Here is a 25,035-nt window from a genome sequence, read left to right as displayed (position 1 = left end):
CAATTGATAAAACCTAACTCATTTACTTGCAACCAGTTCACACATTTTTTTTTAGGTTGATCCAAAGAGTATTTTTACATTGTATCTCTGATATGTAACCAGTGTCTCCTGCTAGCCATTCTATCTCTATGGTGTAACCAGTGTCTCCTGCTAGTCATTCTATCTCTATGGTGTAACCAGTGTCTCCTGCTAGCCATTCTATCTCTATGGTGTAACCAGTGTCTCCTGCTAGCCATTCTATCTCTATGGTGTAACCAGTGTCTCCTGCCAGCCATTCTATCTCTATGGTGTAACCAGTGTCTCCTGCTAGCCATTCTATCTCTATGGTGTAACCAGTGTCTCCTGCTAGCCATTCTATCTCTATGGTGTAACCAGTGTCTCCTGCTAGCCATTCTATCTCTATGATGTAACCAGTGTCTCCTGCCAGCCATTCTATCTCTATGGTGTAACCAGTGTCTCCTGCTAGCCATTCTATCTCTATGATGTAACCAGAGCCTCTCCTGCTAGCCATTCTATCTCTATGATGTAACCAGAGTCTCTCCTGCTAGCCATTCTATCTCTATGATGTAACCAGAGTCTCTCCTGCTAGCCATTCTATCTCTATGATGTAACCAGAGCCTCTCCTGCTAGCCATTCTATCTCTATGATGTAACCAGTGTCTCTATTGCTAGTCGTTCTATCTCTATGATGTAACCAGAGTCTCTCCTGCTAGCCATTCTATCTCTATGATGTAACCAGTGTCTCTATTGCTAGTCGTTCTATCTCTATGATGTAACCAGAGTCTCTATTTCTAGTTATTCTATCTCTATGATGTAACCAGTGTCTCTCCTGCTAGTCATTCTATCTCTATGATGTAACCAGAGTCTCTCCTGCTAGTCATTCTATCTCTATGATGTAACCAGAGCCTCTCCTGCTAGTCATTCTATCTCTATGATGTAACCAGTGTCTCTATTTCTAGTCATTCTATCTCTATGATGTAACCAGAGTCTCTCCTGCTAGTCATTCTATCTCTATGATGTAACCAGTGTCTCTATTGCTAGTCATTCTATCTCTATGATGTAACCAGTGTCTCTATTGCTAGTCGTTCTATCTCTATGATGTAACCAGAGTCTCTATTTCTAGTTATTCTATCTCTATGATGTAACCAGTGTCTCTCCTGCTAGTCATTCTATCTCTATGATGTAACCAGTGTCTCTATTGCTAGTTGTTCTATCTCTATGATGTAACCAGAGTCTCTATTTCTAGTCATTCTATCTCTATGATGTAACCAGAGTCTCTCCTGCTAGTCATTCTATGTCTATGATGTAACCAGAGTCTCTATTTCTAGTCATTCTATCTCTATGATGTAACCAGAGTCTCTCCTGCTAGTCATTCTATCTCTATGATGTAACCAGAGTCTCTCCTGCTAGTCATTCTACCTCTATGATGTAACCAGTCTCTCCTGCTAGTCATTCTATTTCTATGATGTAACCAGAGTCTCTCCTGCTAGTCATTCTATCTCTATGATGTAACCAGAGTCTCTCCTGCTAGTCATTCTATCTCTATGATGTAACCAGAGTCTCTCCTGCTAGTCATTCTATCTCTATGATGTAACCAGAGTCTCTCCTGCTAGTCATTCTATCTCTATGATGTAATCAGTGTCTCTCCTGCTATTCATTCTATCTCTATGATGTAACCAGTGTCTCTCCTGCATGGCAGACTGCTGCTGTCCCCAAATGAACCTGGCTGAGTAGCATACTGACTGGTCATTTCCAATGGCTGATGCTGATCACACAGGGACAGTGAGTAGGTTTGAATGAGTAAAACATATCCAGAATATGTCCTTCATACACTGATATAATTAACCATAGCTAGGTCCCACGTTGGTGACTTTATTCACTTCCTATCATGCCATGGCTGTGATTTTAAAGAGTCAAATTACCCCCCCCCCCACCTCCCCCCACACACCCTTTCCTCTCTCTCCCTCTTTCTCTCTCTCTGAGGTGTAGTAAATTAGAGCAAGGGCCTGGCTTTAGCGGCCTGTCTGAGTCCTTAGTGTCTGATGACACAGCATGCTTCTGCCGAGGGGAGGAGAGGGGGAGTAGAGAGGGAGGGAGAGGGGAAGGGAGGGGTTTGGGAGGGGGGAGCACACCACACAGGACATCTAGAGGGGATTGATGCTCAGTGGAGTTGGACTGGCTATATACACTCTTAGAAAAAAGAGTGTATATATGGGTTCCAAATGGGTTCTTCGGCTGTCCCCGTAGGATAACCCTTTTTGGTTCCATGTAGAACCCTCTGTGACAAGGGTTCTACTTGAAGCCAGAAGGGTTCAACCTGGAACCAAAAGGATTCTTCAAAGGGTTATCTTATGGGGACAGCCGAAGAACCCTTTTAGGTTCTAGATAGCACCTTTTTTTATAAGAGTGTAGTACATATGTGTGCCGGGGAGGGAGGGATTGTGGGAGGGAGGGAGTGAGGGAGGGAGCGAGGGAGTGTGGGAGGGAGTGTGGTTGGATAATGATGTGTTAGCATTATAGTACATGCGGTTGCGTAAATGCTGGCCAGTAGGTTATGTATACTGTATACCGTAATTTGACCATCATCTCCGGATGTATTAATGCAAACGTTTTAGCAAGGGTTTACGATGGTTTGTCTCACTGAATGTGTTTCTGTTTGCGAAGGTCATTGATGTCTTAGACAATGATTCGGACAAAAATCCTGGCTGAAGTCAGGTGTTTAAAGAACATTCTAATTACCCCCCCAGCTGTGGTAGGCTACTCCCTCAATGACCTACTCTCCATTGTTTCCCGTTTAGCCTTCTGTCGTGTCTTTCTCTTTCTCTCTGCTGCATGCTGCCTACCCCTCCCTCCCTCCCTCCCTCCCTCCCTCCCTCCCTCCCTACATCTACCCATCCATCTCTGCTTTGGCTCTCTCCCCTCTGCAGCTCTCAGGATTTTCTTCTGCATTCCTCCCTCTCCCCCTCCACCCCCTCATTCCCCCCTCTCTCACTTTCTCCTCCACTGCGTGCCCCCATTCCTTTCTCTCGCTCTCTCTCTCTCCTTATTTTGCTCCCTCTCTCTTCGTCTGTCTTTGCTGCTGTCCCTGTATCCCTGCATGCCCCCTCCACATCCCTCTCTCACTGCTCCACTGCATGCCTTTCCCCCTCCCTCCTTCCTCTCCCTTTCTTTGGTTGTCTCTGCAGCTGCATTCTGCCTCCTATTCCTGCATATGTATTTCTCTTCAAAGCTTCTATTGTGGATGATGAAACTTGCAGTAGCTTTGCAGCAAATCCGTCATGAGACATTCCGTTTGCATTGTGTGTGTATGCATGTAAGTGTGTGTGTACTAGTATTTAGATCAGTGGGACTGCATTCCTGTGTGTGTACTGTGTATAGGACCCATGCCACTCTGTGTGATGGTGTGTGTTTATTCATGTGAAGCGTGCCTTTGATTATCACACAGTGGGTCCAGCACACTATGCATCAAATGGTTGATATGTATTGGCCCATTTCAATATGTCCGGGAATCGTAGGCTAGTTAGCCTTCTCTTCTCTCCACAGTAATGGGGCGCCTCACTATGTCCTGGCTTCTATAGGCTCTCTCGCTCGCTCTCTCTCTCTCTCTCTCTCTCTCTCGTAGATGTGCTACAGTAGCCAGTTAGTGTAATCAATAGCAGATTTCTCCCTCCTCTCTCTCCACATCCATCCAGCTTACAGACATACTAAAGCCCCTTTACAATTTAATTATGATTCTGTATGTATATTGATTGACCTAAATTGAAACACAGGCCTAGCATATTAGTGATGAAACCGATGTATGGGGTGTGTGTGCATGCATGTGTGTATGTCAGTGTGTGATGTGTCATCACAAAATGAAAACTGTTCGGGAGCAAATAACTGCAGATGGCATCGAACTGGGAAAATCTCTACAGATTGGTCCAATGAAATATTGTATTGAGAATCTGTAGTTATTATGGCTCAAGAATGTCAGTGAATCAAAGGCCTGTCAGAATATGAATGACTATTCCTGGCTGATAGCAGTAGATAAGATTAATATGATTCTTTAATCACATTTAATATGATTAATGACATTGGAATGTAACCATTTGATGCCAATAAGACTATCAGAGCCAATAAGACTATCAGAGGCTTACCTGTGTGTCCTCAGAGGGTCTGAAGTAAAAGTCGCCTTCACTCCCCAGGGAAGGAGGGAAGAAAGAGAGGGAGGGAGGAATTGAAGTCAGGACAGCCAGAGAGAACACATACACCTAGCATGAGGCTATAGGGACCACATCTGTGGTCATGTTGGCAATGAGTCCAGAGCAGGCCACTCATTACACATGTCTCTTCTGTCATAGCAACATTTGACCCCCCACATTTCTTTGAACGCTAGATTTTTGCTGTAGCCCCAATTTGAACCTGAGCCTAATTTTAACCATCACCACACAATGATTGGAGTAAATGATAGAGGTAGACAATTTTTTCTGACAGGAAGAAATGGTGAGGATTTGAGTTATCCAAGCTATAGATAGTTTATGGTCAAAAAGAAAGGAGAGGAAGAAATACTTAGGGAAAGAGAGAGCGAGGGATCAGGGGAGAGTGAGGAGTGTTGTAATGCAGAGAGAGAATCCATTTAGTCTTTCCCCAGACTGCTCTGCAGCCACCACTTACTATTTTAATCTAATTAGCTTTCAGGACACTATTGTCTCAGGACACTCCTGTCTCAGGACACCTCTGTCTTGTTGCCCAGCCGCTCCTTGCCAGTGTTTCCCTTGGAGTGTATGACAAACAGACAGTCCCAGTGTGTGTGTGTGTGTGTGTGTGTGTGTGTGTGTGTGTGTGTGTGTGTGTGTGTGTGTGTGTGTGTGTGTGTGTGTGTGTGTGTGTGTGTGAGAGAGAGAAAGAGTGAGTGAGTGAGTGAGAGAGAGAGAGAGAGAGAGAGTTTGTCTGAAGTCCTTTTTGGTGTCTCTATATACCTACTGAATGTCTTTGTAGGTGTGGATTATTTATCTGAATATGTGTCTGTTTGTTGTGCATGCCATGTGAAAAGTTTAGTTTTTAATGTGTTAGTCTGACTTTGTGTTTCTGTTGAACATGTGTGGGGCTTACAGTGTAACGGGTTGTTTGACTGTGTGTGAATCGGACTGTATCTGTGTTCAGTGTGTAGTATGTTTAGCTGAGATGTTTTAGTGTTTCATTCTATGCGTGTTGGCCTATGTTGCGTGGTGTGCGGTATACTGGCCTATATATTCTCCCCTAGTCCCACAGCTGTTATGGAGTGTAATACTGTACTGTACTGTACAGTAGGAAGGTACTGCAGAGGTCATCTGATCTGGACTCATGTGTTACGTAGCACCCCTCTCTCTCTCTATCTATCTCTCTCTCTCTGTCTCTCTGGGTCTGACTGGGAACAGGACTAATGGATGAAGTGGAGCCAGAAAAGTTCATGTAGGCACTTATAATTAACAGTATGTCTGATTGTCTACTGGTCACGCTTCTGCTGTGATGTCTCTTTCCTCTCACTCCCTGTGCACACACACCCCCACATACAAACGTGCATACACACACACACACACACACACACACACACACACACACACACACACACACACACACACACACACACACACACACACACACACACACACACACACACACACACACACACACACACGTGTGCGCTCATACATAAATGCAATCGCATACAGCCCCCCCTCACACACACACACACACACACACACACACACACACACAAACACACACACACACACACACACGTGTGCGCTCATACATAAATGCAATCGCATACAGCCCCCCCCTCACACACACACACACACACACACACACACACACACACACACACACACACACACACACACACACACACACACACACTTCTTCTCTCAGAGCTCTGGGCCTAACCTCACCACAGCCAGCCCAGCCCCACTTGGCTGGATCGATGGCAGCGTTTGCAGTTCTTTTCCAGTAAGAGCTTTAAGCTGGGAGAAGAAGACATCTATTTGGCCACAGACTGGAGAGAGGGGAGAGGAACAGAGGAAGGAAGGAACAGACACAAACACTGGGATATCTTACTGTCACCGTCAGTCAGGGGCTCTTAGTTACTCTAACTGGAAGTGGTACAGTAGTTAGATAGTGCAAAGTGGTTGGGTACTTTTTCAAATGTTGAAAAACTTAAAATTACATTTTAAGTTTTTTAGTTATTAGGCTATTCAGACCTGGTCATTGAATTCCATTTTATATTTTTCACACATTCTGTAATAGTTGTGAAATATGTCTTCACAATAGTAAATGAGGCATGTGCATGTGCTTTAGTGGAAGAGACTCAAGGTCATGGTTGACTTAAAGACATGCTCCGGAACTTTGCCGACTACTAAGTATTTTTTAACCTCCCGCTTTGGGCTGGATATGTCAATATCTCTAACTGGAAGTTCATACATGCGGAATCTATGAGAAGCATTCATTTCACCTCAATTAGCCACAAAATCCCTACTTTGAAAGCAACTGTTTTCCCTACATTTTCCCCCAAGAGGGCCAGCCCCCTAGCAATTCAAGTTCTAGCCAAAGAGCTTCAGCCCCTCACTAGCAAGATACACACAGGAGAGAGAGAGAGATCCTTGACGTGGTGCACATATCTGCACATGTATGACATAGTAAGCAATTTTACTTTGAGAACTACTGGCTAAAAAGTATGCAAAAGTACTAGAAAATCAGAAGTCTCTGCCTTACTGTTCTATAATGAGAGAAGATGTTGTGGTTGTCTTTGCTGTTCAGCCTGTGCTCTAGTATGTGCATGAAACATACGGTCAGACTCAGCACATCTTAGGATATACCCTGTTTATTACTCGGTAACAAATAAGTTACCAATATTGGTTTACCCTCTTGTTGATTGCTTTTGGGAGGAAATGCACAGAGTACTCCTTATGGTGCCATGTTAAAGTGGGTGAAAACTACTTGTGGTCGTAATACAACAGAATTCTTCTTGCAGTGAATGGGCATGGCAAACTGAAGCAGCAAGTTCCATAAAATGAGTGGAGCCACCCTGTGTGCCCTGTGACTCAGAGATGAGGTCTGCAATCAGATCAGCCAATGAACAGTCAGCTTAGTGTACCTTAGTCATGACTTCCCATTTCTGTTATCTCAGCATGGGATGTACTGTATGTGTCATGAAACCCTGATGAAGGCAGCATATTACATCGGAGCCATGAGAGTGTGCAGCTTTTCTTTTCTACATGTCCCGTATGTGTCATTCCTTGTATTGATTGCTCTTGTTAATGCATCTCTCTCTCTCTCTCTCTCTCTCTCTCTCTCTCTCTCTCTCTCTCTCTCTCTCTCTCTCTCTCTACAGACGTTTATAGTCCTAAACAAAGGGAAAACAATCTTCCGCTTCCACGCCACGGACTCCTTGTACGTCATCAGCCCTTTTAGTCTCTTTAGGCGAATAGCAATTAAGATTTTGATACACTCATATCCTTTCAAGTGGTGCATTGTCTTGCTTTGAAATTATGATTTTGTTGTTTATCATGGGGAAATTACGGAGCACGTACATGTACTTCTTCAATGTACTGTACATAATATTAAGGTTGAAGGAGCTAGTGATTGTGATGTTTTCTTTTGATTGGTTGAAGAAACAGAGAAGAGGTGATACAGGCCAAATCATCCTTGTATATTGATCTGGATCTTGTGACCCACACTATCCGGAAAAATCTTCCCTCGTCCGGATACCCTGGATCCACATCTCGTTAAATCTTTCATGGATGGGGCCACTGCATCGCAGTGGTAGAGGCGTCACTACAGACCTGGGTTCGATCCCAGGCTGTATCACAACCGGCCGTGATCGGAAGTCCCATAGGGCGGTGCACAATTGGCCCAGCGTCATCCGGGTTAGGGGAGGGTTTGGCCGAGGGGGCTTTACTTGGCTCATCGCGCTCTAGCAACTCCTTGTGGCGGGCCTGGCGCCTGCAGGCTGACCTCGGTCGTCAGTTAAACGGTGTTTCCTCTGACACATTGGTGCGGCTGGCTTCTGAGTTAAGCGGGTGGGTGTTTAGAAGGCGGGTCATGGCCGGTCATGTTTCGGAGGACGCATGACTTGACCTTTGCCTCCTGAGCCCGTTGGGGAGTTGCAGTGATGAGACAAGATCGAAATTGGGGAGAAAAAAGGGGTAAAATAAAAAATTCATGGATGAACTGTATGTCATTGTAGAGTGTCTCACAGTATATTCAACTATGTTCCTACCGTATGTTGATGGGTGGTGGAGTTTATATGGTTATCAACCTTTTCTTAACTCTCTTCCCTGTTACGGTATTCAGTATGATCATCATGAGCACCATTTTGACCAACTGTGTTTTCATGACATTTAGTGATCCTCCAGAATGGAACAAGATAGTAGAGTAAGTATTGATTTATAACTCCCTATGTACATTCATAAACTGTTTAGAACACATTTATAAACTAATATGCATTTATTCACATATCTCACCCTTTCGCTGTCTCTCGTCTTATTGTGCTCTAGGTATACCTTCACAGGTATCTACACCTTCGAATCGCTTACCAAGATTGTGGCGCGAGGCTTTTGTATAGACGGGTTCACTTTTCTACGAGACCCATGGAACTGGCTGGACTTCATGGTGATCTCTATGGCGTAAGTAGTCCACCTCCTCCCCATATTCCTCTCTCTACACCTCCATCTCTCTCTGCACTGCCATCTTTACCAGGGTGACAGGGTTGGGCCAGGCAGTACATGCCACACTAGAGAAATTTGCAAATCATGCAAAATAATCTAAGATGATGAAGCATCTCCAAATATTAATTCCACAGAATAGAATTCATTAAACTGAATCAATCGATCAATCAATAGGACATACAGTATATGTTAGTACAGGTACAGTGCATTCTTGTACAGGTACAGTGCAGACTTTTTCCCAATTTTGTTACGTTACAGCCTTATTGTAAAATTGATTAAATTGTTTTTTCCCCCTCATCAATCTGCATACAATACCCAATAATGACGAAGCAAAAACAGGTTTTTATACATTTTTGGAAATGTATAAAAAAAATATCTACTGAAATTTCACATTTACATAAGTTTTCAGACCCTTTACTCAGTACTTGGTTGAAGCACCTTTGGCAGCGATTACAGCCTCGAGTCTTCTTGGGTATGACGCTACAAGCTTGGCACACCTGTATTTGGGGACTTTCTCCAATTCTTCTCTGCAGATCCTCTCAAGCTGTCAGGTTGGATGGGGAGCAATGCTGCAAAGCTATTTTCAGGTCTCTCCAGAGATGTTCAATCGGGTTCAAGTCTGGGCTCTGGCTGGGTCACTCAAGGACATTGTCCAGACTTGTCCCAAAGCCACTCCTGCGTTGTCTTCACTGTGTGCTTAGGATAATTGTCCTGTTGGAAGGTGAGCTTTCACCCCAGTCTGAAGTCCTGAGTGCTCTGGAGCAGGTTTTCATCAAGGATCTCTCTGTACTTTGCTCCTTTCATCTTTCCCTCGATCCTGACTTGTCTCCCAGTCCCTGTCGCTGATAAACATCCCCACACCATGATGCTGCCATCGCCATGCTTTACCGTAGGAATGGTGCCTGGTTTTCTCCAGATGTGATACTTGACATTCAGGCCAAATAGTTCAATCTTGGTTTCACCAGACCACAGAATCTTGTTTCTCATGGTCTGAGAGTCCTTTAGGTGCCTTTTGGCAAACTCCAAGCGGGGTGTCATGTGCCTTTTACTGAGGAGTGGCTTCCGTCTGGCTACTCTACCATAAAGGCTTGATTGGTGCAGTGCTGCAGAGATGGTTGTCCTTCTGGAAGGTTCACAGAGGAACTCTGGAGCTCTGTCAGAGTGACCATTGGGTTCTTGGTCACCTCCCTGACCAAGGCCCTTCTCCCCCGATTTTTCAGTTTGGCAGCCAGCTCTAGGAAGAGTCTTGGTGGTTCCAAACTTCTTCCATTTAATAATTATGGAGGCCACTGTGTTTTTGGCGACCTTCAATGCTGCAGAAGTTTTTTGGTACCCTTCTCCAGATCTGTGCCTCGACACAATCCTGTCTTGAAGCTCTACAGACAATTCCTTCGACCTCATGGGTTGGTTTTTGCTCTGACATGCACTGTCAACTGTGGGACATACAGACAGGTGTTTGCCTTTCCAAATCATGTCCAATCAATAGAATTTACCACAGGTGGACTCTAATCAAGTTGTGGAAACATCTCTAGGATGATCAATGGAAACAGGATGCACCTGTGCTCAATTTCAAGTCTCATTTTTTATTTATTAATACATTTGAAACTATTCTAAAAACCAGTTTTTGCTTTGTCATTATGGGGTATTGTGTGTAGATTGATAAGAAAAAATGTATATTTAATACATTTTAGAATAAGGCTGTAACGTAAGAAAATGTGGAAAAAGTCAAGGGGTCTAAATACTTTTTGAATGCACTGTATATTTGTAATGTTGAATTTTATGAGAATGACATACATATGCATGGGTTTGTTGAAAGAGAAGCCATTTTGATGTGATGGCTCACTAGTTAAATTCTAGAGAGTGAGATAGCTCCTTGAAATGATGTAGAGTTTATACAGCATAAAAAATTTATCTGATTACTCGACTTGTATCCTCCTTTAAAAACAACATGTTGCAGGGGGGGGGGGGGGGGATATCCTACCAAAGAAGATGATTTCAATGGGCAGGGATTTTGGAATTTGGTAAAAGGAGATTTAGATGATGGAAAGATGCAAATATTGTAAATGTTCGAGTTTGGCAAGGAATGATTGCCCTGCCCCAATTTTAGCACCACAATATGTTTTCTCTGATTTATCTGTGTAACATTTTGAAATATTTGGTTGAAACATTTTGGGCCATACAGTGTATTTCTTTATTTATTTTGTATTTTCCTATCTTCCTTTTTTTCCCTATATTTTATTTTTGTATTTTCTTTCTTTCAAGGTTGGGGTCAATTCCGTTTCAATTCAGTCAGTTCAGGAAGTAAACTGAAATTCCCCCCAAAAAATTGAATTGGAATTTCAGTTTACTTACTGAATTGACTTAATTGAAATGGCATTTACCACAATCCTGCCTTCTTTCTCTCTTTCATTCTGGAACGACTGCTGAGTAACTGTGATCTGATCCACTCTGCAGGTATATAACAGAGTTTGTAAACCTAGGCAATGTGTCAGCTCTGCGTACGTTCAGGGTTCTGAGGGCTTTGAAAACTATTTCTGTTATCCCAGGTAAGACTGTGCAGGTGTGTGTGTGCGGGCGGGCGAGTTGCTGGGGTCAGTGTTAGGTGTGGTTTTGTTTCTGTTTTTTTTCGTTTCCTCTTCCACCTTCGCTCCTCTCTCCTGGAGGGATAGGCGCTTCTCTCTCTCACTCTCTCTCGCTGTGGTGTCCCCTCCTCCTGCCGGTCATCTTCTTCGGTGGTGATGGTGCTGGTGTGGTGCACTTGGCGTCCGTGTGTGTGACCTGTAGGTTTGTGTGTGTTACCGTTTGTGTTTTTTGTCATGGTGTTTTGTTCTGTGTGTGATCCTACCCCGTTACAGATATGTAACAGAATTTGTGGACCTGGGGAATGTCTCGGCGCTGAGAACGTTCAGAGTTCTCCGAGCATTGAAAACTATTTCTGTGATTCCAGGTGAGACTCCCATTTAAACACTAAAGCTGAGTTTATTTTGATTTCTCATTAAATGGATTCTCATAATTTCTTATTACTTCAGACTCTTAAAGAGGATGCCTCAGAAACGATAACTGTTTTGTTGACTTTTTATTTTCCAAACGATCAAAAATGGTAGCAATACATTTTTGATAGGCTTCGCAGTCTACTGGCAGTCTTGTGGTGTTAAGTTGAAAAGGTGCTCCTGATATGACATACTAGAAGACAAACAGCCCATATAATAAGTGGGTGGGATACACTACAAATGTTGTATTATTGCTTGTATTTTAATAATATTCTCCCCCAAAGTGACATTAACAGATTCATACAGTATACTGAGAGCAGATCGTATGGGTAGGAGCCTGAGTTGTCCCCCAAGGAAAACGTCAGGCCCTAGTTGATAACTCTCCCATGGTTAAGAAAAACTCAGGGTCTTAGTATGAGGAGTAGTAGAAATGCAAAATAGTTATTATTATTGTCATCTTAACCTCCAAGTCAAAGTGATAGACAAGGGTTTCACACTCACACATCGTATCTGTGAGCTTTTCTTATTTAGACCATGAGGATCTCTTCAGAGAGGTTCCATTCACTTTCCAACAGAGAGTCATTTGTTGATAGCCACCAAATGAATGAATATAGGTAAATACATAACGTTTAGGACCTTTGATGAGTTTGTGTTCAAATTTCTACCTTAGTTGTTGTCACCATCTTAAAACGCATCACGTTTCTGTATGAAGCCCTGACCATAACGGAGCACTCTGAAGAACAATGAATTCCTTAAGACTGCCAAGCCTAGTTTGACAACACACTTTATGCTGCATGAAGCTTTTCAAGACACCTGCTTTTTTATCTTACAACTTTGGCTTTTAAGGAGCTTCTTTACTTTGAATTCCATTCTGTTATGATTATAACAGTGAACTCCTGAATGTGGACTATTAGTTTCTGAGATCTTTGTTAATCCTGGGACATTAAGGCATAAACACAACAGAGAAAGTAACTAAAGGAAATAAACACAGTGATAACACATAACTGATTTTCAATCCAACACTTCCAATGGTGCAAATATATAACCCCACCAGAGAAAAACTAATTGAAGATCCACCTGAAGGCTTTTTCTCTGGGGGGTGGGTGGGGGGGGGGGGGTGAAAGTGTTGGATTGAAAATCAGTTATGTACACACACACACTTAATTAGCCTTTTGAGATTGTGTAGAACTTCGACTGCAGAACACTTTAATGGTGCAAAAGTGTTGTTGAACAAATGTCTGGGGCAGGAAGTAAATGTGAATTTGTGCATTAAATACATCTAGTCCAGTAAGTAGTGTTGGCTCAGTCTCCAGTGTAGGCCTCTGATCTAAAGGGGTCCCAACCTAAAAGGCTCACCCAGTGGGGATCACACCACACAGCACGAGTGGGACATGATGGGGGTGCCTAGGATGGGAACCATTCTAACCATGGGAACCAAGCTAAGTCACCATCCCGGTTGCCAGACAGACAGGTGATGATGACATGGAGTCAATTCCTTCAGCCTTGGCGTTTAAATGACCTGCATGCAACCTGCCATTCCCACTCGTTCCCCCTTACCCCTGCCCCCCTCGTCTACCCTCTCTTCTCTTCCAACTTCTTCCTCCTCTGACTGAACCCATTCCTGCGCTCTCTTTTCATTGTGCTGTGCTGCTGTGTTTGGTCAATCTGGTGGATGTTTTGTAGTTGTTGTGATATCTATTATCCGAGAGTGGCCCCACTGTTTCCAAGGATGCTCTACACTGCCTGTGAAACTGAGACTTGAACAGAAAAATAACATTAGGGAAAATTACACAAAAATTACATTCACATAATGATGTAAATTAACATACACTTTTCATGAATTGGTATCCCTCCACAACTCCATCACCCATTAGTCTTAGAACTATTTTGGTATAGCCTACCTCTGTGTCATTTTGTTGATTTAGAACATTTGAGGAGTATTGTGATCATCACTGAAGTGTGTCAGTCTCATGGAAATCTCACGTAGGGGCACTCTTAATGTTGTGTTTCTATGTTGTGGTGTTTAAAAAAATGCTTGAATGTCTGATAATCTTCTTGCTGTTTTTTATGTGTCTTTAATTATTGTTTGAGGTACAGTAACAGACAAAAGTTTCCACACACCTACACATTCAAGGATTTTTCTTTATTTTTACTGTTTTGTAAGTTGTAGAATAATAGTGAAGACATCAAAACTATGAAATAACACATATGGAATCATGTAGTAACCAAAAAAAGTGTTAAAAAAACGAAATATATTTTATATTTGAGATTCTTCAAATTAGCCACCCTTTGCCTTGATGACAGCTTGTCACACTGTTGGCATTCTCTCAACCAGCTTCATGAGGTAGGAAGGCATTAACAGGTGTGCCTTGTTAAAAGTTAATTTGTGGAATTTCTTTCCTTCTTAATGCGTTCGAGCCAATCAGCTGTGTTGTGACAAGGTAGGGTGGTATACAGAATATAGCCCTATTTGGTAAAATACCAAGTCCAAATTATGTCAAGAACAGCTCAAATAAGCAAAGAGAAACGACAGTCCATCATTACTTTAAGACATGAAGGTCAGTCAATCCGGAAAATGTCAAGAACTTTGAAAGTTTCTTCAAGTGCAGTCGCAAAAACCATCAAGCGCTTTGATGAAACTAGCTCTCATGAGGACCGCCACAAGAAAGGAAGACCCAGAGTTACCTCTGCTGCAGAGGATAAATTCATTATAGTTGCCAGCCTCAGAAATCGCAGCCCAAATAAATACTTCACAGAGTTCAAGTAACAGACACATCTCAACATCAACTGTTCAGAGGAGACTGTGTGAATCAGGCCTTCATGGTCGAATTGCTGCAAAGAAACCAATACTGAAGGACACCAATAATAAGAAGAGACTTGCTTGGGGCAAGAAACATGAACAATGGACATTAGACTGGTGGAAATCTGTCCTTTGGTCTGATGAGTCCAAATTTGAGATTTTTGGTTCCAACCGCCGTGTCTTTGGGAGACGCAGAGTAGGTGAACGGATGATCTCCGCATGTGTGGTTCCCACCGTGAAGCATGGAGGAGGAGGTGTGATGGTGTGGGGGTGCTTTGCTGGGGACACTGTCAATGACTTAGTTATAATTCAAGGCACACTTAACCAGCATGGCTCCCACAGCATTCTGCATCAATTCGCCATCCCATCTGGTTTGTGCTTAGTGGGACTATTATTTGTTTTTCAACAGGACAATGACCCAACACACCTCCAGGCTGTGTAAGGGCTATTTGACCAAGAAGGAGCGTGATGAAGTGCTGCATCAGATGGCCTGGCCTCCACAATCACCTGACCTCAGCCCATTTGAGATGGTTTGGGATGAGTTGGACCGCAGAGTGAAGGAAAAGCAGCCAACAAGTGCTCAGCATATGTGGGAACTCCTTCAAGACTGTTGGAAAAGCATTCCAGTTGAAGCTGGTTGAGAGAATGCCAAGAGTGTGCAAAGCTGTCATCAAGGCAAAAGGGTGGCCACTTTGAAGAATCTAAAATATATTTAGATTTTTTTAACACTTTTTTGGTTACTACATGATTACATATGTGTTATTTCATGGTTTTGATGTCTTAACTATTATTCTACAATGTAGAAAATAGTAAAAATAAAGAAAAACTCTTGAATGAGTAGGTGGGTCCAAACTTTTGACTGTTACTGTAGTTATCAAGGATGCTATTCTCGCAGTAATTTAGTTCAATATGACTTAACAGTAACTAACAATATAGAACACAATCACTATTGACGTATCAGTGTTTGAAGTGAAAACCTTCCTTTCCTCATGGAAAATATATCAACCATACGCATTATTATTATTATTATTATTATTATGACACATACGCCTGCAGTTTAGAATATTTCTGTTATACCTGTCCAAATTGAGATTTTGTTGATTCTGAACAGAGCGGTCGTTTTGGTTTGATGTTAACTTGAAGAAGTACAGTTTTATGTGATGGTCTACTATATTACTGTAATACTACTATATAAACTCTATAGAAATAATTCATAGCTAAGCTTGTACTTTCCAGCAATGCCCATTTCTCTTTGTTTGTGTGCGTGTGTGCACTTGTGTGTTTATATGTATGTGTGTGTACACAAACACACACGGGTATGTGCGTGTGTGTGTGTGTGCACATTTGTGTCTGTGTGTGTGAATGCATGTCTGGTTCCTTCCCCCAGGACTCAAGACCATCGTCGGTGCTCTAGTTCAATCCGTCAAGAAATTGTCAGACGTTATGATCCTCACGGTCTTCTGTCTCAGTGTCTTCGCTTTGATTGGACTACAGCTCTTCATGGGCAACCTGCGGCAGAAATGTGTCATCTGGCCAATCAACTCCACCGAGAACTACCTGGCCAATGGCAGCAAGGGCTTCGACTGGACCGAATACATCATGAACAGCAGTGAGTCCGACACACAGCCAAACGATGTGTGACACTGAGACAGAAGACCGTTTCGACTTATAACATTTGAGTTGAGTTTGAGGGGGTGCCAGGTAGGCCGTGCCTACCAGAGAATCTGATAAAATGTATCCTTTTTAGTTAATGGGTCGATCTTATCTGTGTTACACTCATAGTCTAAATTAAAGACTGTAACGCAAAACTTAAGGTTACTTTCGTAACTCCAGTTCTCTGATAATAGAGGCATCTCACAAGAGATATGCCTTTTAAGGCGGGTGACTAAGGAAGCTCCAATCACACGACGTCTGTTGGGCCCGCCTTCTGGTCATTCTCAAGCGTTCTCGAGCAGGGAAGTGCCGTGAGATACCTCATTCTATTATCTGAGAAACGGGATTATGAAAGTAACCTTAAAGAGCCACTGAACACGCCGATTAGCACGTGATTTTCTGTTGCTCATTCGAAAAACGAGATTTCAGTCTTGGAGGTGTGTTTCCTGACCGATTCCACATTTGGTTCATGATGTTTGTCCCCCAATGAGACACTGTAGATGAGGAAACCTATTTCACTTCCTAAAAATCCCCAGAATGAATCGAAGATATATCAAGAAATCTGTCATTAATTTCGACGTTTTTGCCGAGGATATTTTAGTTGCGCAATTTTATATCTAACTATGGTGTTTGTTGCAGTATTTCACAAGTAAAAAAATGCGCGATGTGTGGTCATATTTAAATAAAGTCGGGCTGCTGGGCAGGTCTGTCTCACTTTATATGGTATTGGATAGAAAGCAATCACCTCAGCTGTTCACCCCATATTAGTGGGCAAAAGGACATAGTCAAATCTCAACCCAACCTTCATTAACCGTTGTGAGACACGGGTGTTCCAAACTCCGTTTTAGACAAGACTGACTTTATGACCAAAATGATCCTGTTTACACTTTGTAGTCAATTTTGACTCTAGAATAACTTTTTCTGACTCATATCGATGCCACATAGGCCATTTTCAGAGGGATTAACTTTTTAAAGGCAGTCGCTCTTGTAAGTTCTCTTTCAAATATTAGTTTTGCTGTCTCACAATGGGATATAGCCCACTGCTGTATCACAGATATGTAACCTACTGGATAAAAGTAGAGACTCAGAGCTAGAAAATGGTATATCATACACTACAGTTGAGGAACAATGGGAAGTTGATAAACTTGTAACCTCACTTTTGAAAAAAATGGCGCTTGAATGTTTTGGTAAAACAACTGGAGTGCTATTTTTTGTCTACACCCATTCTGCATCGTTCACACCCTCTTAAGCCTTAGCCCCACCCATCTCTTTAAGGATTCACATGTGAGGACATGTTCTAAACAATCAAAGATTTCAAGACTAAAGGCTGGTTTATACTACGTCTATACACAATTGTCGCAGTGACATCATGAACATTCTATTGTCGTTTGACATCAAACTTGTCATTGTTGTTATGAAAAATAATAAACACAAAAACTACAGGCTGCATGACATCAGCAGCCTGGTGGTCCAAAATAGCATAACTAGTGTATTTTAACACGAATAAACCGACCCATTTAAAATGAATTTAGTATTTGTCAATCTAGCAAACCAGGCAACTAAAAGCAACTTTCTAAACAATGCTTTGGTTTATTTCTAGCTTGTTAACCAGCTAGCTAATGTTAAGTTAGCTGGCTAGCCAGTTCAAATACTGACCATATCATATAGCTGACAACGTCTTCACGTTAGCTAATTTGTCTTCATTATTACAGGAAAATAAACTCACAACAAGATCATTATTTACAAGTTAATGGCGAGTCAATTACAGAAAATAGCTTACGGTTGTGAGTGTGAGGAAATAAAAGCAGGGCATTCTAGCAGAGAATTTCAGAACTTGGACACTGGCTTGTTGGCCTAACGTTATACATTTGGTGCAGGTCATGAACTTCACATTACCGTCTCTGGTAAATACATACTATATCAAATAAAATCTAAGTTTGTCACATGCACAGGATACAGAAGGTGTAGTGAAATGGTTACTTGCATAGTGGTGTCTTTTGTTAGACATGTAGCTAGCTAGCTAAACAATGAACCATAATCCCAACTCATAACATTACTACCCTGCATGAATCTGCAGGTAGCTAACCAACCGTGTTCAATGTTAGCTAGCTAGCTAACATGAAGCTATAACTAGCAATGCAAATGGCGCTGAGATACGAATAATATTACTACACAGATCATACACATAACGTTAGCTAGCGAGCCAGTCAGCTAATGTTAGCTAGCTAGCTAACAGTATGCTTTAACTTGAAATGAAAACAACATTCTGACAAAATTAGAAACGTATAATATCTGAAAATGTGGCTAGCTAGACTATCTTACCCGTAAACATGGATGGACGCTTCTTCCTCTCTACCATGGATGCCACGGTTGCCCTTAGTTTGAAGATGTAATCCTGAGACAGGTGTTTTATACAACAGCCTTCTGTGTGTTCTCTTTTCAACTACCTCTGCATATTTGCAAACACCATAATTTTCTCCAACCCCTTAGCTATCATACTCTAATTCCATCGGGCATTCCACTGATTTCAAAACTTGTTCCTCCAGAAAGTGGAGAGCAACACTTTTGCACTTCTACTACATGATATATATTTTTTTTAAGCAGCGTTACAAAGGATTACCTACACATACTGACCAGCTCATGTTATAGAACGAAGCGTGCTACATGGCAGACCAATCCGAACTCATCTCTCGGCATGTCCAGCCCATCCATTATCTCAGCCAATCATGGCTAGCGGGAATGTTCCTGTCTTTTTTGTGGTTAACCAAATTATACACATTTACAGATGGCATAGACGTTTGTTGTTAAGGCACATTAAACTTCACATGTTCCAGAAAGCATTTCTGGCAAAAAATGCATTGGTAAAGTAGTTTTGAAAGAAAGATACTTCATCTCAACGCTTTCCAGTGGCTCGAAGGGCTACTGTGAAATAGCCTCAAGCACAATAGACAGTAACCAAGATGGGACTAAAGGCTTGGGGACTAGGCATAAGAGATTAAGTTTCTCTCTTTCAAAACCGCTTTACCATAGCTCTTACGTCCACAAAGCGAGTGAGTGAGCTGCTTACGCCGTCAGCCTTCATAAAAACGACATATTAGAGGAAGTTTTTCCTACTGTACAGTGTCAAAGCCTATATGACAGGCAGCAATGGCAGCCAAGTACACCTTAACAGTGGAAAAGACTTAGTCTCTGTCCAACAGGTATTGCAAAAAGCATAACACTTTGGATATAGAGCATAGGTAAGAGATGACCGGTTTCAGATCGCACAGTCTCTCAAAACACATGCCACTTGTTACTATACAGTGAGTGTGTGGAAGGGGCCCTGGCACTCTGGACGGTGCAAACCAGGGGTTCCCAAACTTTTTTACTCTGGGCCCCCACTTCCAGTATTGGGGAACATCCCATGCTCCCCCTGTGCGAGCGTGCACATGTCACGTCTATTTCTGTGGGCACAAGCAATGTTCATGACACAAACTGTTCACACCCCTTTTGTTAGTGAAGAGAATTTCTGCAGCTTTAAATCTTATTTCCTGCAATTCTACACATTTTGTCATTGGGTGCAAAGAAAATGTAACAGTTTTAAAGCAAATTTTAGTTCAATTCTATACATTTTGCCATGTGTTTTTATGTGATACTTGAATGGCAAAAAAATTACAACATAATTTATGGGCTAAATATGTTAGCTGTCATGGGTTATAAGTAGCTTTCTAAGGTATGCAATGACTAACATGACAAGAGGCACTGATGAGGCACTACCCAAATTTGAAATGTAATCTTGTGCATTCTACTATTATAACTTTCAAGAGTAAGTTTAAAGCCGGACCATGCAGACCCCCCCTGCCTACCCCTTGGGAACCACTGGTCTAAACGAGTGGCAGGCCTGTTGCATTTAGAAGAAAACATATACCAGACATTCAGAATTCTTACCAGCCAATACATGTATTCACCATAATAACACCAAAAAACACAAAATAATTTTTAAAAAAACCATATAAAATAATTTCTTTAGTCGCTCTGTGAGTCATAATTTTTCTTTTTTTGCAAGAGGCTGAATGTATCTCACCGGAGAAAGCATCCGAGCGAGCGAAACAACACCCCTCTGTCTCTGTATGTGAAGCTCATCTATCTGATGCTGTCTGGTCAAAAATAATATGATATTGTTGCCGCCTGTAGTATTGAATACAATGGAAGCCAGCGAGCATTTGGCCTCCCTTGATAAAATAAAAATAATAGCTAATCAACGTCGCGCTAAACTGAGTGAGCTCAACTATGAATGGTCCTGGCATACCAAAAAATTGTCAAGAGAAGCCAGTTTGGATTTGCTTTCACACCAATCACATCACACCATAAGCCAAACCTCATTTACAGAAAAACTTGAATTGTTACAAAAATTGTTCCTTTCCTAAATTAGCCATGGATGGAGATAAGGATTTGGACTTATGTTTTTACTTAATTTTCCGTACTGGCAAATTTTATAACGCCGATTCTAATCCAACCATAAATGTATACATTGTGCCCCTGCCCTGAAAGGATGGAAGTTCAACATGTACTGTAGCTAGATGTAGTAGGCTAATGTTAACTAGCTGGCCTGGTATTTTAGCCAGGTAGCCTAGGACAACAAAAACTAAAAGCATGTATTGTATGACAGAGTCATAGAATGTTTAGGCAACATGAAAGAGGAGGATGACATTGGCGTTTCTCTACAAGTAGGGTGAGTCAACATTTCTTTTTTATTTGCATGCTCGCACACGCACACACACATACAAATCAGTACCATGGTCAGTCACATCATATTTAGCTTGTGTTGATTGGACTAAATCGTTTTTGGTATCTTTTAGTTGTCACTGTTGTGACTAAGCATAGGTGATTAGATGATATTGAAGTTGAAATGGTGCTGGAATAGTGGAGGCAGGGCCTGTTTTCTTTGCGACTTGTGGTAACTCTCCGTGGTTCTAAATCAATAGTTGTTTAGTAGTTCGCAAATGTCGGAAACATTAACTTGCTTGACCATGCTATAGGTCATGTAACTGTTGTTAAGTGTTGTTAAGAAGGCAGAGCAGCCGGGCGTTATAGAGCAAACAACGCAGTTATCACAACACATATAGTACCAGTCAAAAGTTTGGACACACCTACTCATTCCAGGGTTTTTCTTTATTTGTACTGTTTTCTACATGGTAGAGTAATAGTGAAGACATCAAAACTATGAAATAACACATATGGAATCATGTAGTAACCAAAAAAATGTAAAACAAAGTAGCCACCCTTTGCCTCGATGACAGCTTTGCACACTCTTGGCATTCTCTCAACCAGCTTCATGAAGAATGCTTTTCCAACAGTCTTGAAGGAGTTCCCACATATGCTAAGCACTTGTTGGCTGCATTTCCTTCACTCTGCGGTCCAACTCATCCCAAACCATCTCAATTGGGTTGAGGTCGGGTGATTGTGGAGGCCAGTGTCACACCCTGATCTGTTTCATCTGCCTTGTGCTTGTCTCCACCCCCCACCAGGTGTCTATTCTTCCCCATTATACCCTGTGTATTTATACATGTCTGTTTGTCTGTTGCGAGTTCGTCTTGTTTTGTTAGGTCTTACCAGCATGTTTCCCGTTTCTCCAGTTCTCAAGTTTTTGATTTCTAGTCTTCTCGGTTCCGACCTTTCTGCCTGTCCTGACCCTGAGCCTGCTTGCCATTTAGTGTCTGCATCTGGGTCATGTCGTGATAGTACAAAACAGGCCATGACTGACCAAGCAGACTTGGACCAGCTCCGCAACACTGTTTCCCTCCAAGGAGCCACCATTGGAAGACATGAGGAATTACTGTATAACCTTGTGGAGGGACTCCATACCTTGGCGTAACGCCATGACCATGCCCTCAATGCATTGTTGGAATAATACTGTGGACTATCTACTAGGCAGCAACTATGGTAACCTTTGACTCCCAGTAACCCCGCTACCAGTGGTGCCTCTCCCCAGCCTACCCTGGCTTCCCGAGAACCCCACTTAACTCCCCCTGAGTGCTACGCTGGGGATCCTGGAACCTGCCTGGCGTTTCTCTCCCAGTGCTCCCTCATCTTCGAGCTACAGCCCTTTTTGTTTCCTTTGCATCGTTCGAAGATAGCGTATCTTATAATGCTGATGTCCGGGAGGGCGTGCAACTGGGCTACGACGGTGTGGGAGCAACAATCCATTGGTTGCATTAGTCTGGAGGATTTCATGGCGGGGGTAAGGAAGGTGTTTGATTCTCCGGTGTCCGGGAGAGAGGTGGCTCTGAAGCTACTTTGGCTGCGTCAAGACTCCCGTAGTGTGGCAGAGTACGCGGTAGATTTTTTGCACGTTGGCTGCCGAGAGTGCCTGGAACCCGGAGTCCCTGTTCGACACCTTCCTACACAGAATATTGGAGGGAATTAAAGAATAGCTCGCAGCCCGGGAGCTGCCAATGGACATCGACGCCCTCGTAGCCCTGACCGGATCAATGGGCGGTTACGGGAACGCAGCAGGGAGAGGTCTATTCCCGTGCTCGTCCACGGGTTCCACTTCAGGTTCCCCCTCGCCTCCGAAGTATCTTAAAAGTCCCCGACGCCTGCCTACCTGAGAGAATCCGATGTCACCCGAGTTCCCCCGGGAATCATCGAGGACTGTTGACTCGCCTCCTCCGGAGCTCATACAACTGGGCAGGGCTAGCTTGTCTCCTGAGGAACATTTACGCAGACTGAGCTCCAAAAGTTGTCTATTATGTGGTACTTCAGGACATTACATATCTACCTGTCCAGTAAAAGACCACGCTCATCAGTAGGTACGAGTATGCTGGTGAGCCATACAGGGAGTCTCCCATTTCCCATACTATCCTGCTGTGGAGCGACCGGTCTAAAACTTTCCGGGTGCTTATGGATTCTGGGGCCGACAGGAGCTTTATGGACGCTACCCTGGTGTCGGAGCTGGGCTTCTCCACACAACCCCTTTCTATTCCCATGGACGCCAGAGCATTGGATGGACGCTCTATTGGCAGGGTCACTCACAGTATGGTTCCCATCAACCTGCGAGTGTCAGGTAACCACAGTGAGTCCATGCAGTTTCTGTTCATTGAGTCTCCTCATGTACCCATGGTTTTGGGATTGTCATGGCTCCAGAGGCACAACCCCCTGATCGACTGGGCTACGGGTTCTATCCTGGGTTGGAGCCCGTTCTGTCACACACATTGCCTCAAGGAGGCGTAGTCTGACCCTGGGCATTCTCCAGCGGGCTTGGGGAAAGCCTCAGACCTCTCAGCCGTCCTTACCCTCTACCACTCCTATCCTCTGCTTTTGAGCCTCTCCAGGGGGCGACCATTTTCTCAAAGTTGGACCTTCGGAACGCCTACAATCTGGTTCAGATACGGGAAAGAGATGAGTGGAAGACAGTCTTTAACACGGCTAGCGGGCACTATGAGTACCTGGTTATGCCATTCGGACTGACCAATGCTCCCTCAGTGTTCCAGGCCCTGTTCAATGATGTGCTCCATGACATGTTGAACCGATTCGTGTTTGTATACCTCGATGACATCCTTATCTTTTCCCGTTCGGCTCAACAGCATGTTCTCTACGTCCGACAAGTCCTCCAGCACCTCCTGGAGAACCAGTTGTTTGTTAAAGCTGAAAAATGTGAATTCAATAGCTCCACTCTCTCTTTTCTGGGATACGTCAAACACTGCAGGGAACATTCAGATGGATCCTAACAAGGTGAGAGCGGTGGTGGAGTGGCCCCAACCCACCTCCAGAGTGCAGCTCCAACACTTCCTGGGATTTGCTCATTTCTAATGCCACTTCATCCAGGGCTACAGCACCCTGGCTTCCCCCCTCTCTGCACTCACCTAACCCAAGGTTCCGTTCACGTGGTCCCCGGCATTTTCGGATCTCAAGCGTCGATTCACCACAGCCCCCAGGAAATACGACATGGGAAATCGGGAACTTCTTGCAGTCAAGATGACACTGGAGGAGTGGAGACACTGGCTAGAAGGGGTGCAACATCCATTCTTAGTGTGGACCGACCATAAGAATCTAGAATATCTCCGCTCTGCCAAGCGCCTCAATTTAAGGCAGGCTCTTTTAGCTCTGTTATTCACTCGTTTTAATTTTACAATCTACTACCACCCTGGGTCCAAGAATGTGAAGCCTGATGCCCGCTCTCGCTTGCATTGCTCTGCAGCTACACCGTCTGACCCAGAGACCATCCCCCTAACCCTAACCCTAACCCTCCTGTCTGGCAGATACACTCGTCTGGGGTATCAAGAGCCTGGTCCATGAGGCGCAGTGTTCCCAGCCGGACCCCGGCTGTTTGTCCCAGATTCTGCCCAGTCCGCAGTCTTAAAATGGGCTCATTCCTCTTACCTCACCTGCCATCCCGGCTCCCACCGGACCCAGGCTTTCCTCCGACAACGGTTTTGGTGACCCACCATGGTTCCTGAGGTCTCCACGTTCATCGCCGCCTGCACTGCAAGACCCTCCTTCAACCACTCCCTGTTCCTCACCACCCCTGGTCCCATATATCCCTGGACTTTGTCACTGGTCTACCTCCGTCCGATGGCAACACCACCATCCTTACAGTAGTGGATAGGTTTTCCAAAGTTGCCCATTTCATTCCCCTTTCCAAGTTACCCTCAGCAAATGAGATGTCCCAGTTCATGGTACAGCACGTCTTCCAGATCCATGGACTTCCGGTCAACATGGTCTCCAATCGTGGTCCTCGGTTCTCGTCCCAATTCTGGAAGGCGTTCTGCACTCTCATTGGGTCATCGGCCAGCCTGTCCTCCGGGTTTCATCCCCAATCTAACGGCCAGTCGGAGCGAGCCAATCAGGACCTGGAGACGCCACTTCATTGCTTCGTCTCTGCCAACCCCACCACCTGGCGCCAGCAACTCGTGTGGATGGAGTACGCC

The 25,035-nt window shown here is 43.6% G+C and overlaps 1 protein-coding gene across 10 annotated transcripts in view; it reads left to right on the top strand.

Annotated features, from left to right (window-relative positions):
- The window catches only part of LOC115150512 (sodium channel protein type 8 subunit alpha-like), a 123,019-nt gene that overhangs the window by 11,576 nt on the left and 86,408 nt on the right, over positions 1–25,035 (top strand). For 6 of the 10 annotated variants that reach the window (XM_029693896.1, XM_029693887.1, XM_029693886.1 and 3 more), the window contains 5 exons: positions 7,348–7,466; positions 8,301–8,390; positions 8,513–8,641; positions 11,539–11,630; positions 15,861–16,082. In XM_029693896.1, coding sequence (XP_029549756.1) covers positions 7,348–7,466; positions 8,301–8,390; positions 8,513–8,641; positions 11,539–11,630; positions 15,861–16,082 — 652 coding nt within the window. Of the gene's footprint in view, positions 1–7,347; positions 7,467–8,300; positions 8,391–8,512; positions 8,642–11,137; positions 11,230–11,538; positions 11,631–15,860; positions 16,083–25,035 lie in introns of those variants that run through there. The other 4 variants (XM_029693895.1, XM_029693888.1, XM_029693885.1 and 1 more) reach the window with 2 other exon arrangements.

This window comes from Salmo trutta, chromosome 16 (genome assembly GCF_901001165.1).
Source record: "Salmo trutta chromosome 16, fSalTru1.1, whole genome shotgun sequence".
NCBI lineage: Eukaryota > Metazoa > Chordata > Actinopteri > Salmoniformes > Salmonidae > Salmo > Salmo trutta.
The sequence above is the reverse complement of the archived record's forward strand: the minus strand, read 5'-3'. Positions and strand labels throughout refer to the sequence as shown.